This window comes from Hipposideros armiger, unplaced genomic scaffold, assembly GCF_001890085.2.
Source record: "Hipposideros armiger isolate ML-2016 unplaced genomic scaffold, ASM189008v1 scaffold_751, whole genome shotgun sequence".
Lineage (NCBI taxonomy): Eukaryota > Metazoa > Chordata > Mammalia > Chiroptera > Hipposideridae > Hipposideros > Hipposideros armiger.
The window spans coordinates 716417-730420 of record NW_017732101.1 but is presented as its reverse complement, the minus strand read 5'-3'; the positions used below and the strand labels follow the sequence as shown (position 1 = coordinate 730420).

General features: G+C 34.7%; 1 protein-coding gene across 1 annotated transcript in view; it reads right to left on the bottom strand.

Moving 5' to 3' along the window:
- LOC109373905 (sodium channel protein type 2 subunit alpha-like) overlaps window positions 1–14004 on the bottom strand; it is a 167227-nt gene that overhangs the window by 85637 nt on the left and 67586 nt on the right. Inside the window, exons 4-11 of the mRNA XM_019628148.1 lie at window positions 13609–13698; window positions 12753–12881; window positions 12274–12365; window positions 10936–11208; window positions 8350–8413; window positions 6687–6828; window positions 6340–6546; window positions 4296–4583 (exon numbers count right to left, since the gene is read on the bottom strand). Coding sequence (XP_019483693.1) covers window positions 4296–4583; window positions 6340–6546; window positions 6687–6828; window positions 8350–8413; window positions 10936–11208; window positions 12274–12365; window positions 12753–12881; window positions 13609–13698 — 1285 coding nt within the window. The remainder of the gene's footprint in view (window positions 1–4295; window positions 4584–6339; window positions 6547–6686; window positions 6829–8349; window positions 8414–10935; window positions 11209–12273; window positions 12366–12752; window positions 12882–13608; window positions 13699–14004) is intronic.

Here is a 14004-nt window from a genome sequence, read left to right as displayed (position 1 = left end):
CTCTCTCTCTCTCTTTCTTTATTCATTTCTTCTTCTTTACCCATGCATTAAGATAGTCACAAGTACCCTCTCAACATTGTTTAGTCCTGTTACTGGCACCTAGAGCTGTAATTTTTGCTAGCTCCCTCTCTAGAAGCCATTCTCACTTAATCCAATGGAAAGCGATTAAATACACACCTACATTTAGGTCCTTTGAAGCCAAACATATATCCAGTAAGAGTGACATATATCCACTAGTGACCACACCCTGACCACAGAGGAAGATAAAATGAATCTTGCTAGTAGGTTTGTTTAATTATAGCACAAGGAAAAGCTTCTCCCTTCTCTTTGCATAGTTTCTATTTTCATGAATAAATTAAATCAAGCTGAAAGAACTATATGATTCATTCCCTGATTTTTCACTCTTCTATCTCAAGAAATATGAAGAAGAATGCCATAGTTACAAATATCTGGTTTTCACTAAGTATCTGGTCACAATCATTTAATAATTTTCTAAATGGCTACAAGGTCACTGCCATCATGCACTTTACCTTGATTTTTAAACACAGCAGCACTGAGCACAAGAATCATTTATTGTTTATTGTCTACTTTTGCAACTTCACTGTAGTGAACGCTTGTTTTTGCTTGTCCAATATCTAGTTCTCTTTCTTCTTTTGATAATGCCCTGATTATCCTTGAGAAATGGTCCTCAGGCAAGAATATGACGCAGGCCTAGCTGATGAATGTATTCCACATCTCTGGCCAGAGAATGGTTTAAAGATGGGCAGGGGACACTACATGGCCCATTGACAGTCACCTTTGTTTTTTTCAGAATTTTTAGAAATGAGGTGTATTTTCAATTAGGGTTGCTACAAATATTAAGTATAAGTGTGGAGTTGCAGTGGGCATCTGGCCACCATATTGGAGGAACTTGGACTGAGATATGGAGAAATACTTGGTCATAATAATATGTTATGAGTCCCTGGGTTCAGACATACCCAAAGCTACTTACAGATATTATTTACATGATATAAAAAGTTCTCTTTTTGCTAATGCTGGCTTGCATTGGATTCCTAGAATTATTAATAGAAATAATACTAATTTCATCACTTAATATCAGTTTGATTTTTTTTCTCCAAAGGATTTAAAGCTACCTAAAATTATTATTTTATACTTGTGTATTTTTTACATTTCCTGACAGTAAATATGTTTTAATTATTTTAAGCTAAAGAATAATTTTCTCAATAATGCTTGCAAACATCTATAAAATGTCTATGAACTTGAAACACTATCTTATGTTGTGAGCCTATTCACTATTTACAGAAAGACGCACATCTAAGAAGACTGACATGCTCCCCCAACGGAAGTCATTTCTCCTGTTTCTGTTCCCAAGTTTTTTCACCCTATCATCAATTTCATTAGTAAGAGTCATTCTTTTCCTTTATTGCTTTCTATACAGGTAGTAATTTTTTTAAAGCCTCTCTTAGACTATCCAATTTCTTTCATGTCTCCTTTCACAAGGGACTTTAAATTGGCTATAAGGACATAATAGTTACAGGATTTGTGACCTACTAGTTATCATTACCTCAAAAAGAAAGGCAGACAAGAAATGCTTGGCAATAAGAGATAAAGTAGAAATTATTTATATGTATCACTCTAAGTAAGAGCTTCTATTTTAATTTGCAAGTGCTCCACTCAAGTAGCACAAATAGAAGGGTTGGAGGAAAATAAGTTATAAAATTGCACACAAGAATTTCTTAAAGTTCGAAAGTGAATCATGACATACAAAAGCATACTTTACGGTATGAAAAATGATTGTGTCCCATCTGTTAGCATCAACTTCTATTAATTACTTGTATAAATCCATAGCAATCAAATGCTGTGCCACAAATAAAGGATAGTCAGTAAGAAAAATCTGCCATACCAAATCAACCTCTAAAAACAAAACTTGTTTATTACAAATAGGGAGTAAAATGATTTAAGAGGGTCAACTGTATCTTACAAAGTTTTTAAAATAAAACCTCCAGATTGTCTTAAGACTTGATTAGAGGTTGAACTCTTGATTTCCTTCTCCCTCTCCTAATACTAAGACCATTAGTATTAGGAGAAATATTTCATACAATTCACCTACTTTACTAAGAAAATTATATCTTAACATAAAATATGAAAGTAGAAATGGCTACCAACACAACTGCCTTTCTATCATGTCAAAATGAAACAACAGTTTTTAGTATTTTGTGGTCTTGGACTCAAAAAAATCTAACAGCTTTGGACATTTTCTCACTGTACCCAGGTTGAGAAACTTTACCTAGCTTTTTATTTTTAGTATTACTTCCAGTGACTTGAAAAGTGGAATTAGTATGAATTCAGGATTCTCTCTCTTTCCTTCCCCCCTCTCTTTCTCCTTCTTTTCCTCCCTCCTCTCTCTTTCTCTTTTTCTCTCCCTTTCCAGTTCCCTCTCCATCTTCCTTAGCTATTTGTTTATTTCTTTATTAGATTAAAAAAAGTCATTAACTCTTTTTTTTTTTTTACAGATGCCACTTAAGAAAAAAATATCAATTTGAGCCAGACAGTCCAAGTTGTGTAATTCAGTGATCGTTTATAATGTCCAACTAGCTAGGAAATGGTGTGAGGATACTACTGATAAAATGTTATATCTGTGAGCAAAATTTGCAGAAAGAGGCAGGACAGTGCTTTCCCTTTTCGGGCTTCACTATTTTACTCAGAATTAGTTTCACTGGATTTGAAATAAAGCAAATTGGAGAGACTCTTTGGTAACGACTGATTTGCAGTTTCAAGTTTAGGCCGTTTTACCTCATGTAACCAACCTACCTTCCTTATCCGTCCCTCTATCCCTCCCTTTTCTCCTTCTTTCCTTTACGAAATGCCCACTGCTCTAAAAAGGGGGTCTGATTTTTAAGGAATTCATATTTATTAGATTAATGTCTCCACTAATGCAATCAAATAAGAAAAAAAAACCTTTAATTTATTCTATGTTGTAATGTTATTTGGACTTGGAATGAATCATACTGACCTATAAAAATGTACACATATTAAACAAAAGATTATGTAAGATGACTGTGTATACTATAAAATCTATGGAGAGCAGGTAGAATCCTAAATATATGCATCTCTTAAATGACATCAAACTGTACATTTCCTTATCAATTTTTAAAGATGTTCTTTCTAGTAGGCCTAATAAAGTGGGAAGTTAGAGTTTCAATGTCAGGCCAAATTTAAAAAGCACCTCAGCTTTTAATAACTATATGACATTGTGCAATTATTTAACTTCACTGATCCTAAAAATACTGAAAATAATACTATGCAGGGCTGTTAGCATTAATTATGACTGTGTAAAAAGAACATCAAGTATAAAAGAGGCACTCAACAAAGAATACAGCCCTCGCCTTCTCTTCGTACTTAATTTGGGAATAATGAGTATAGTACCTACCTAGGGCTGTTGTGAGGGGCTTAAATGAGTTAATATCGCAAGGTTCAATGCACTATGTGTTAACCATTGTCACTGCTATCAGTGTTGTTATAGTTGCTATTGTTACTATACAGATATTAAGGTTTCACTACCAGTGAAGTTGTCTTCTGAGAAACTGTATTTCTGGGAATTCTCTTGGTAATTTCAAAGACAATTAAATTTCAAAGTTTCAACAGCTTATACTGATACATTAGCCAGAGGCATTCAGTAAACATTTACCGCACTATATAAATCAGGGTAATTGTTTCAATGCAAGTCCCACGTTAAACATGAGACAGAGATAATCAAGTGCAATTAAACATCACTGCTTTTTTAGGATCATAAATCTTCCTCAGTGCGTGCTTACCTAAGAATTTTAGCTACACCTCTAGAAAAATTTTGCTCTGGTTCCCCTTGAAATGAGGACATGAAGAATGCAATGCATTCTTCCAATGAAGTCTGCACGTGGATGGGAACAACTCAACAGCTGATCTGAAAGAGTCTACAGTTCAGTTCTAGGAACCCGCCACTCAGAAAACCCACAGTTCTCTAGGTCCGGGCACAGCTGCTAAGAAGGGATGAAAAACATCTGCTGATAATTTCTCATGTGGAAAATTGCCCTGAGATGTTTGAGTCTTTAACAAAACCTCAAAACCAGCGGGATCTATGCTCTAAAAATGCTTTCCTGGGATTCCAACAAGTTTTAAAACTCACAAATTCTCTGAGGTGATAATCACAATTCTTGCTGATCATTACCATTCGGAAAGCATTGTGTTGTGCAGGGAAAGGCAGTGTTAGCTCTGCTATAGCTTTTAAAAATGCAATTTACGTAATCTAATATTTTTACCTGGTGTGGAGAAGAAAACCTCTTTTCGTATGTCAACCTACTTCCTTCTAAGGAAAAACGGAAACCTTTTCTTCTAATGCTGTCTTCAGATTCAGACTTGCGGACTCTGTCTTCCTTCTCTTCTTCTCCGGACTGTTCTTTCTGTTTCTTTTTCTTTCTTCGGTTTTTCAGCTCTTTTTCACTCTTGGAGCTCAATTTTGATGCCACAGAAGAACTCTCTGAAAACACTCCTCCCCCACCGGCACCACTGAAGTCTCTCGATTCAGCAGATGCTGCGGCAGCGGCTGCCTAGAAGGGCCCAAAGTAAATGGTAGTTGCATATAAACTTCAAGAAACTCTATCTGCATTACTGTTTAATTTACCTTTAGTATCATGAATATGATCTTGAAAAATAATGCTCCATTCGGGTAGGTATTTTGGAAAACAATGCATTGTTATTAGACCAATTAAAGAATTAAAATCAGGGCCGGCTGAGTGGCTCAGTTGGTTAAGAGTTGAGCTCTGAGTAACAGGGTCGCCGGTTCAATTCTCACATGGGCCAGTGGGCTGCCCCCAAGCAGAGCTGCCGCTGAGAAGCCAACAGGTGGCAGAATGGTTCAGCTGGTGGGAGCATGTGCTCCTAACAATAAGGTTGCTGGTTGGACTTCCGCATGGGATGGTAAGCTATGCTCACCCGCAACTAAGATTGAACATGGCACCTTGAGCTGAGCAGCCAGGAGCTAACGCCTGGCAGTTGGATGGCGACTGGACTTGGAGCTAAGCTAGCTGCACCCTCCAAAACTAAGATTTAAGGACAACAACTTGGTTGTTCCCCTTCCCCAATTCCCCAACACTGTTCCCCTTCCCCAATTCCCCAATAAAAAAATATTAAAACAAAAAAAAAGGATTAAAATCAACAGACATGTGGAAGATGATGTATGTGACTTTGATTAAAATCTTCAAGCTCTGGCCTCACACTATGCTTTGTAATTATCTACTAATATGAACAAGACACTTGAACATTGTTACTTTTTTTTCTATTATTTAAACAGTATCTTAAGAAGAAAAAAATTGAAGAATTAAATGTTTCCTATTTTAAGCTGATCCATCACACTTTCACCTGACAATGACTTTTAGTTCCAGTCTAAATTACTGAATTTAATTCAGTCGAATTTTTTTTTATCTTAATGAACTTTTCTCCTCTTTGACTTAAATTGAGTATTTCACTAAGAAATGCAAAACAAAAACATATTATAGATTATATTAAGAAAACCCCAGATCATGGCATCTGAATGAATTTGTAAATTACAATTGAACAGTGTTTTGAAAGACATAGCACTCAATTTTGTTGCTGTGAATTTTATTTATTTGACTTGTATTACGTATTTAGGGCACTCAGTGTTAAAAAATAACTGTACTCAAGATCCAAGAACAGGCAAAAAAATAGGCAATTTGATTAGTTAATATTAAGTCAAGCAAATATAATTAGAGAAATTCTTGCCTTATTTGGAAGCCTCATCAAATAAAAGTGAAAGGACTTACAGGGTAGGAGGCAGAGAATGTAGTGATTTACTATGTTCACATATTAGTGTTTTCCTTATGAAATCTATAAACTTGCATTTAACAATCTTCAAACAGAAAATAAATAATAAATAATCTCAGCTAGACTCCAATTTTCTGACTTTTAACACCTCTGGTGACACTAATAAAGACACAACTATAACTGAATTTTTCTTCCCCAGATGATTAAGAAAATACTTTGATTTGAGGGCAGGTTGGCCTAACTACTTTGTGAGCTTGAGTAAATGAGGGGTCACCAGGGAGACAAAATGTCAATAAAGCAATTATAAATCTCCATGTTTTGATGCTATTAGTATGGACAGCAATTATCAAAATAAAATAATAATCTCCTAATAACCGAACAGGTTCTAACATTTATCAAACACATATGATGTGTTTCAAATGTCAGTTTAACCACTGCTGATTTTGTGTACTAAATGCCACTGAACTCACCAGAGAACTGAGATAAAAAAACACAAAAGAAATCTATGTTTGCCAACTATACCTGAGCTTCTTCTTGTTGCTTTTTTAACTGTTCGAGCATCTGCTGAAATTCAGCCTCTTTCTGTTCCGCCTCCTCGAGTGTTGCCTGGTTCTGTTCCTCGTAGGCCATGGCCACTACAGCCAGGATCAAATTTATCAGGTAGAATGAGCCCAAGAAAATGACCAGCACAAAAAATATCATGTACGTTTTTCCAGCAGCACGTAGTGTCTGCAAAATGGAAGAGATAGTTTATTGAATTTTATATAGGATGTTACGATCTCACACTGTAAGTACTAAAGTATTTTACAGCACTTCTCTTGATCTTAGTATTTCATGCTTCCCAGAAGAATCATATTATCTGTTCTCACCAGTTGATAAAGGTTTTCCCAGAAGTCTTGAGTCATGAGACGAAATAAGGACAGGAAGGCCCAGCTAAAGGTGTCAAAGCTTGTGTAGCCATAGTTGGGGTTCCGACCAGCCTTCACGCAGATGTATCCTTCTGGACACTGGCTGAAATGAGATTAAAGCAGAGAGGAAGTCAGTGGCCACGGGTCTGCTGACTGGCTTTCTGTTTTTACAGATGCCAGTGCCTATGGCACGTGACACCAGGGAAAGCTGACTCCTCTCACCTCACCCAGCACTTAACCCAGCACAATGTGGACTGATTTACGTAATAGCAGAATCTATTAATTCTATGTGTGAATTCCTCTGTGATTCAAAATTGTCATTACTATATTTATGATTTTGCCATATAAAATCAGTCATATCGTGATTAATATCTTTGGGAACGTGTGGACACGGACAGAAAAATAAATGTACAGGGAAAAAAATGGATTTTCACAGAAGAGATCTAGAGGCAGCAGCATGTGAGTGGGGTAGTGGAGAAGAGGGGTAAAGAAAGGATGTGTGGGGGACACACTGAGAGGAGGAAGTAACTGCATAGTCAAGGCGTCCTATGACCTTGATTATCACGTTGGCCTGACCTCAGTATTATGCCTGACACACGTGTGCTGCATGATCTGGGCAGGTTTGTGACACCTGCTAAGCTTTCGGCACCTCACATGTAAGAAAGGGCTAACGACAGAACCTGCCTCACAAACGTAGAAGCATTGAATAAGATACTGGATGTAAAATGTTTAGTACAGTGCAGGCAAGGAATTAAAATCAGTCTGTTTTACTTATCACTGGGATCTGAGATACAGGCAGTACAACCTTTATCATATAAGCCAAATGCAAAGCCTGGTACCATTCAGAATTTTGCCACAGGTATTACTTTAGACTAAAGTTCACAATATCATCTTCCACAGAAAGAACATTAGAAGCCTATGATTCTAAAAACTTGCCAAATAGGGAAAGGTAACTATTTCTCTGAATTTCCCCAGGCTTTAGCTGTAGGTGCAAGAAAACTTCTTAGTAACAAACGTCCACAGGATGTTGATCATAATAATTAGACACACTGATTGAGCGCTGTGATAGCTGTAAATGGAATCTATTTAATTCTCACAGCCACCCTATTATTATACTTCTTTATCACATGCAAAAACTGTAAGGCTAGGAGAGGTGACATTATATGGTCGAGTCAGGATTTGAACCCATGCAAACTCTCCAGTCTATTCTTAACCACTTTGCTAAAATATGCTAGACATACACTCACCATGCCTCAGAGATCACTCATATATAAAATATCACTGTTATAAAATACTGGCTTATGAATGTTATTAACTTAAACTTCTTATATATATGTATATATATATATATATATATATATATATATATATGTACTGCTTTTCAATTTTCCATAACTAATTTGGAAGATCAGCTGTGACCTAGTATGGAAAAATAATTGCTGCATATGAGTATGTGAAGGAAGTGAGAATCCACACTTATCCCAACTATTTTGAGAGACAGCGTGAAGTAGAATTTATGGAGGGCTTTAAATGAGGAGAGAGTGGGGGCCAGGTGGGTGAGAGGTTATTGAGGCTGATGGAGCAGTGCAGACAATACAATACCTCAATACAAAACACCACTTACCCTGCATCTGAGCTGTTGCCACAAAGCAGAGCATCATTTTGTCCTTCCAAAAAATAGAAGTGACCTATTTAAAGAGTAAGGAATAGAAACAATCATTTAAAAAGCCCTCAAAACACTTCAGCCATTGTGTCTAGATAATAAAACTTACATTTTTTTCAACCACAATGAAATGGATAAAATAATAAATATGTATATGACTTACTGAAAATATTTTAAGAAAAACAAAATACTAAACAAATATCAAAATATAACATTTTTAAATAAACAATATTTAGAAAATTTGTTTTAAAAAGAAAACCATCTTGGAGGGAATAACTATTATAGCAGTCTCATATCAGTATTTATTCCAAATATAAACTCAAATTGCTTGAGATACTTCAAAAAAGAGTTGTTAAATTAAGGCTGTTTTTTTGGCAGAAAAAGTAAGAGAAAGGGAAGCCTGTTGCTTCTAAATGCTTCCATGCAGATAAAATTTTGCTTTACAAATACTTTTTGCTTGGATTCCAAATGGATTCAGATATTTTTTTTCTTACTAATTTTAACCTAATTTCCAATGAAAAATGTGTTTTCTCTTTCTATGATGCTGTAAATAAGTGTTTTGTTTTGGGTTTTGCCTTGATTACTATCTTTCAAATGAACAAAATAAATTGTTTCTTTGGATATATATATAATGTTTTCTATGTATATCTAGTTTCTATTCTTAAGGAATACTTTATACATAACTTTAATAAGTTGCAAAGATGATCTCAAGAAACATACACATACATAAACATACATATTTACACACACACACACACACACCACCAAAAATTATTATGTTTGTTTTTAAGAATGCTTAAAGCCTATATTCAAGGAATACCTTAATATATAATGCACAGAAATCTGGGTCATAGTTTTGCAGAAAGTTTTAGATCCTTACTTCATAACATATATTAAAAAATAATTCTAGATTTTAAAATATTAAAGATTTAAAGATAAGTCCATTAATATGCTATAAAGAATATGTAGGATTTTTAAATGTAGAATATATAGGTGGCTGCTTTAAATGTAGAATATCTAGGTGAATATTTTTATTTTCTCTAAATCAAAAATATTTTTTCTAAACTAAAATATACAAAAAAAATGAAAAAAACTTGATGACTTACTTGCCTAAAAATGAAAATCACTTAGGCATAAAAAACAATTAATCAAATAAAAAACAAGTTGGAGAATATATTTGCCAAAAAAGACAAAAATGTTAATATACTTGATAAATTAAAGAGTTCATATAAATTACCTAAAATACACAATCATATGATAGGATAATGAATAAAAATACCAACAGATAATTAACATTATATAAAACATATAACTTGCTAAAAGTATTAAAAACATATCTATAAAATTCTACTGCATTAATAATTAGGAACAAGAGGATACACTTTTCCTTCTACCAAAAAATTTAAAAATATGGCAATAGCCAATAATAGTGAGTGGTATGCTCTTTCTGGAGAGCCATTTGACACAGTGTCTCCATAGCCTTAATCTGGTCATGCTGTTGACCCAAAAATATTCATTAATAAAAATCCACCTGAAGGAAGCTACCAGAAACAGAGAAAATATTTACGTGCAAAGACTGTCATTGCGCTGTTATTATATTAATAGAACACCCCATAAATAATGGAATCATTTGTTTTATTTATTCATTTATCCAGTAAATCCTAATCTCCCCAGTATAAATCTTCATAAGAATACTAACTCTTAAAATATTAATATAATGTAAGAAGGGATACAATTTCATATAGTTCTAAGAACCATGAAGGATACCTCAGAATAAGTATCCCAGTGGAGTATTGATAATCAAGGTACCAATGGAAATTAGCAAGGTAATTGTACATAGAGAGGAAGGGACTTGGACATCCAAATGACGGAGGGGCTGGTTTCCATGGTAAGAAATTATACTGATGTTTATGGCATCCTAAGTTTATCCTGATGCCACCCCTAAAATAAAATCAAACTATACTGATAAGCAAATCTAAAATAATGACTGATACCAAAGGGATAAGCTGGAACAACAATATTAGACAAGTAGGTTTTTGAGTTTACACTCTCCCATCATCAATGAGCGAATGACTGGATTGGCGTTGCTTAACTTTTTGATGAGTGACAAATTCAGGTTTCATCTTGGTGAATGTTTCCTCTATTGGGCCCAACCAAATTGGGCCAAATTATTTTTCCCTGGTCTTAACAATACATTTCAGCATAATATACTGCATAGTTGAAAGTACTGATTTATGTAAGATGATTGAGAACTCATCAATGCCTACCAAATAAATATTTTGTTTTGCTTATACAGCATAACATGGTATTGTTTTCAACACTGTTTTAGGGAAAGAACACATTTTCAAATGGTAACTTTCATCATGTGATGGACAGATAAGGAAAAAGGAAAAAGGAGTAAGATATTCGATTTGTATCACGTATACTGATTTATCTTAAATTAGTCTAAGTCACTTGGTTCACATCAAAATTGAGACAATTCCATATATGAATTTTTAAAATATTTAACAGACTAAACAACTTAATGGTTAAAAAAGTATATCTTACTTTCATCCTCAATATATTCATTCCAGTTAAACATGCTCACTGTCCTATTAAACATGGTACCGTTCCCATCCAATGAGTTATTAAAGAAGGAAGTGATGTTTATTTCAAAGGAAGAATTATCTGGGGGCCACTGCAAACACTTATTCCGCAGGTTGCCCATAAACAGCTGCAGGCCTATTAGTGCAAACACACTCAGACAGAACACAGTCAGGATCATGACATCTGAGAGCTTCTTCACCGACTGGATCAGGGCCCCCACAATGGTCTTCAGGCCTACAAATAAAATCAGAGGGAGAAATTTAAATATGCTATTTAATAGCTACTTTACCGACAAAACAATCATGAGCTTGTCCTGTAAAATAAAGATGTCATGCACAATGCCAACAGTATTAGTTTAATGCTTGTGATTGAGTAACATTTTTCATGAAAAGCCTGCTAGCTGGTGAAAATGAATGAAAGCCGAACTTGTATGTTCACTTGATAACTGTGAATGGAAATGAACCAAAGTGTATTTCCAAACACTCCTAAGAGCGAAAAAATGATTTTGATATTCATGCTGAAACATCAACCTTGTGTAAATATTTTGCTTTTATTTGCAGATGTCTTACTCCCTAACCTCTTATTGATCTTAGAAAAATCTATACGAATAGTGTGGTAAGTAATCTTTAAGTCACTGAATTATGAGGTTATATATTTCTGAATTCTGCAAGCTTGAGTATGGGTTAAAAAAGGAAGACATCTGAAAACTGAGCCCCATGCAGCACTCATGCTATTCCTTGCTGTTTCATTTATCTTCAGGTAAGAAAATACCAATTTTGGACCTAAACGGTCATTTTTTTGCATCAGTCCAAATGCCTCATAATTTAGCCTCTATGCAGAAAGCTTGATGTTATACGATGCAGACCATGTAGCCTGTTACTGCAAATGCCTCATGCAAAAACTTGTTAAACTCAAAGGCTGATTTAGAACAGTCTCAAAGAAAGCAACTAGTAAAAGCAAAGAATCAAATCCATCCAAAATATGATGTACCGATTCTTGCTTTTTTACATATGTATTCGCAATAGGTGACAAGCAATAGGCTTATGCACAAAAGCTGTGATTGTAGCACCAATGCAGCTAAACTCAGCCTCGGTGTTTAACCTAGCTCTCACCTGGAATGACTGAAATTGTTTTCAATGCTCGGAGAACTCTGAATGTTCTCAACGCTGAGACATTGCCAAGGTCCACAAACTCTGTCACATATCTGTAATAAGGAGTTCACACACAAACACAATGACAAAACACAAGAAACAGTTGGAGATATAAGGGGCCTACCACCTTATACCAGTTTCTTCTTACCTGGAATTACAGAAATAGTTTTCAAAGCTCTCAAGACTCTGAAAGTTCGAAGAGCTGAAACATTGCCTAGGTTTACAAATTCTGTTACATACCTGTAGAATTAAATCAGAGTTATTCAGAATTTAGGGAAATCTAAGTCTACGTTGGTCTTTCATCAAGACCTTTTCAACTTCAATGCGTGTTGCCATCAGATTTCCCAATTAAGAAAAAAATGGCATTGTCATCAATCATAATCTCTGTTACTTAGGAAACTATTTTATTATTTTACAGCACTAATTGAAACCAAAGCCATATAATTTAATACGATAGTTCCTAATTTCTCCAAAGTACATAATTTGATTGGAAGAAAAATATTTTCAATTCATATGATAACTAAAAAAATGCTTGATCTGTCAAGGGAAGCCACAAAGAAGAAATACAGTGTAGGCTCCCACCAATGATTTACTCTTCCAGGATGGAAAATGTATTAAGATACTTACGCAAAAGTAATGACTGTGAAGTCCAACCAATTCCATGGGTCCCGTAGAAATGTGAAATCTTCTAAACAAAAGCCTCTTGCAAGTATTTTAATAAGTGATTCAAAAGTATAAATTCCTGTAAAGGTATACCTGAGAAAAAATAGCCAAGCCCACGTTAAAGATCTAATAGGTAATTTATATGTACATATCTTAAAAGAGACTAAAACAACAAACAAAAATCAGAGGCTCCCATAAGGGTCTATATCTATCTCCCTACAATGTAGAGGTTAGGTAGGGTTTAAGGCAGGAAGAAACATTACATTTTGAAGGACAATCGCTTTGACTGTAACTAAATGAGTATTGTACTTTCTACATTAATTAATTTGAAGGCACAAATTAATATGGTTATATATGAAGATATTATTTAAATATACTGGCTTTCAGTCTGATTCAAGCAAATAGGTTTAATTCAAAATATTGATGAAACATTTGTGTTGAAAAATAGGCATTAAGAGCCACAAAATATGTACTAATAAAACAGAAAGGGGAAAGCCATGAGAAAAGGAAAATACAAAGTAGGTATAATTGTTATCATTGGATATTACTAATCACTGATGATCTTCAAAAGAGTGTGGGCCTCACAAGAAAGATAAAGGGCTACAAATATTGGCAGTGAAACCAGTGTAGTAATTTGAGCTACTGCAAGCTTTGTCTGAGAGGAAATAAGTGTTTGAGAAGAACTTGCATCATTGTCTAACTGGTCTGGTTTGAAGTAGCTGGTATGATTTGTTAAAGGAAACTGATGACGTCTCAAGGTATTAAATGCACAATTTGAAATATAAAGGGATGAAAATATTGAAAGATATTTTCTACTTACTCCACATTCTTTGTCCAGTCTGGAGGGTTACTCATGGTCATAAATACACAGTTGGTAAGAATAGTGCACATAATGAGCACATTGAATAAAGTAGAATATCGTCAAGGAAAACAAAGTTCAATGGAAAATCTCACTTTCATGCACCGCCATCCTTTTTACCACCATGAAGTTTAGAACTTTTATGCCCTTATAATTTTATTATTGAGTTTGTTCTTTCCGTTTCGGTCATTCAACAACCCCGAATCTAGGTCATGTTAGGCCAAGTCATCAACTACTTTGAGGCTGCTTGGGAGCTGTTTAGTAATTAAAAAGATTAAACACAAAGCAATGGGTTCATTAGTAAATAATTTACCAATTTAAGTTTTTGAAATGACAGACTCAACAACTGAGCTGCAA